The sequence below is a fragment of the Physeter macrocephalus genome, chromosome 12 (genome assembly GCF_002837175.3).
Source record: "Physeter macrocephalus isolate SW-GA chromosome 12, ASM283717v5, whole genome shotgun sequence".
Classification (NCBI taxonomy): domain Eukaryota; kingdom Metazoa; phylum Chordata; class Mammalia; order Artiodactyla; family Physeteridae; genus Physeter; species Physeter macrocephalus.
In genome coordinates, this window is record NC_041225.1 from 14,447,801 (window position 1) to 14,449,725 (window position 1,925).

General features: G+C 43.9%; 1 protein-coding gene across 1 annotated transcript in view; it reads right to left on the minus strand.

Moving 5' to 3' along the window:
- Positions 1 to 550: 550 nt before the first annotated feature.
- The window catches only part of ACOXL (acyl-CoA oxidase like), a 241,988-nt gene continuing 240,613 nt past the window's right edge, over positions 551 to 1,925 (minus strand). The window contains 2 exon segments of the mRNA XM_028497132.1: positions 551 to 623; positions 625 to 710. Of these exon segments, the coding sequence (XP_028352933.1) occupies positions 551 to 623; positions 625 to 710 (159 nt within the window).

Here is a 1,925-nt window from a genome sequence, read left to right on the forward strand (position 1 = left end):
ATCCTGAAGCGAGACTATCTGGGTTCAAATCTTAGCTCTGTGACCTAGTGGCATGTAACCTTGGGCAAAACACTTAACTTCTGTGTCTGTTTCCTCATCTGTGAAATGGAAATAATAACCTACCTCATGGGGTGTTTAGGATTAAAACCTGTAAAGTCCTTGGAACAGTGAACACACCAAAAAGAAGGAACCGGTGTAGGAAGAACAAAATTAGCAAATGTTCTGGTTCTTAAGTTGGTTTGTGGGTGCATGAGTATTGAAGATACATATTCATTTATTTTTTCCACATATAAATATTTTTTAAATTTATATTGGAGTCTAGTTGATTTACAACGTTGTGTTAGTTTCAGGTGTACAGCAAAGTGGTTTAGCTATACATATACATATATCTATTCTTTTTCAGATTCTTTTCCCATATAAGTTATTACATAGTACTGAGGAGAGTTCCCTATGCTATACAGTAGGTTCTTGTTGATTCTCTCTTTTATATCAATATTTAAAATGTAAACGGGAGTGAGTTGTGCCATGACAAGGCCCTGTATACTCAGGCTCAAGAATAAGACACCGGGTCAACAATGTTGGCAGCCTGAACGGTCACGTACCTGGTTCTCAGCTTGTCACCCCGATTCTGTCCAGTTTTGGAGCAGGCTGGAGATGGGTCTTTCTCCATACTGCTTGGTGTACTGAGCCAGCAGTTCCTGAACCACAACCTGCACATAGAGTTTATGACTTGTCAGCCATTTGTCAAAAACGCAATAAATGCCAGAGTGTCTTTAACTGCTGCAGCAAGGTAAGGTCCAGATACTTCTAGCAAACTCTTTGGAAGGACCCAAAGACAAGACTCATCCTTTCTGAGGCCTCCACTTCCCCACAGCAGATGTGTGGCCCTTACTCACCACTCTCCCTCCATTCCCCATGGCCAGCTTAACTAGCTAACTACTCACTGCTCTCTTTTCCCTTGGAGGCATCAGCTTTTAATGTGGTCCCAAGACCAACCATTTTAGGTGACACTTCAGATAAAACCGACTTGCCTTCCCTGGACCAGATGGGCGGCTGGTCTGTTTTCTTTTTTGCCACTGATATTCTATGGTTGATTAGGCCTCTGGGGAATCATACTGAAATGTACAGTAAAACAATCTCCATCCGTTGCTTTCCTCACGGCTTTACAGTTATAACGTGGGCCTAAAACACTGCATGCTTGTCCAGGTTTATTAAAAGAAGATGTCCAGGGCTGGGCTGCCGTACAGAGAGGCCCAGGTGACAGTGTGCAGCAAGTGCCAGGCACGTCATTGAGGCCGCCTTGGCCAGCCTGCCCCGCCGAGCCTCCGGCTGACTGCCAGGCAGGAGTGAGCCCCGGCGAGGCCAGCAGAGGAACCACATCACGAGAGCTCAGCCCAAACTGCCGACCTACAAACGATGAGCTAACAACTGCGTGTCGTTATGAGGCACTAACTTTGGGGGTGGGGTTGTTACACAGCCATAAATTGCTTATTCATCCTCATATGAGTACCAATTTTAGAATATTTCCTTCTTCATTTCACATACATTCACGTTTTTTATAGATTACATAAAATGTTATAATGCTTTCAATCAATAGGATATCATAAATGGTATTTTCGGTTCACAATCTGTTTTGGATTCTATTTATCTGTTTAATGGCTGCATAATATTCTTTGGAGAAATCATACCTAATTAAACATTTCCGTTCAATTAGATATTTATGTTGTTTCCAATTTTATACTGTCATTAATATCCTTGGTATCAATATATTCAGAAAAATAGCACTGTCGTCTTTTTTTTTCTTTTTTTGCGGTACGCGGGCCTCTCACTGTCGCGGCCTCTCCCGTTGCGGAGCACGGGCTCCGGACGTGCAGGCTCAGCGGCCGTGGCTCACGGGCCCAGCCGCTCCGCGGCGTGTGGGATCT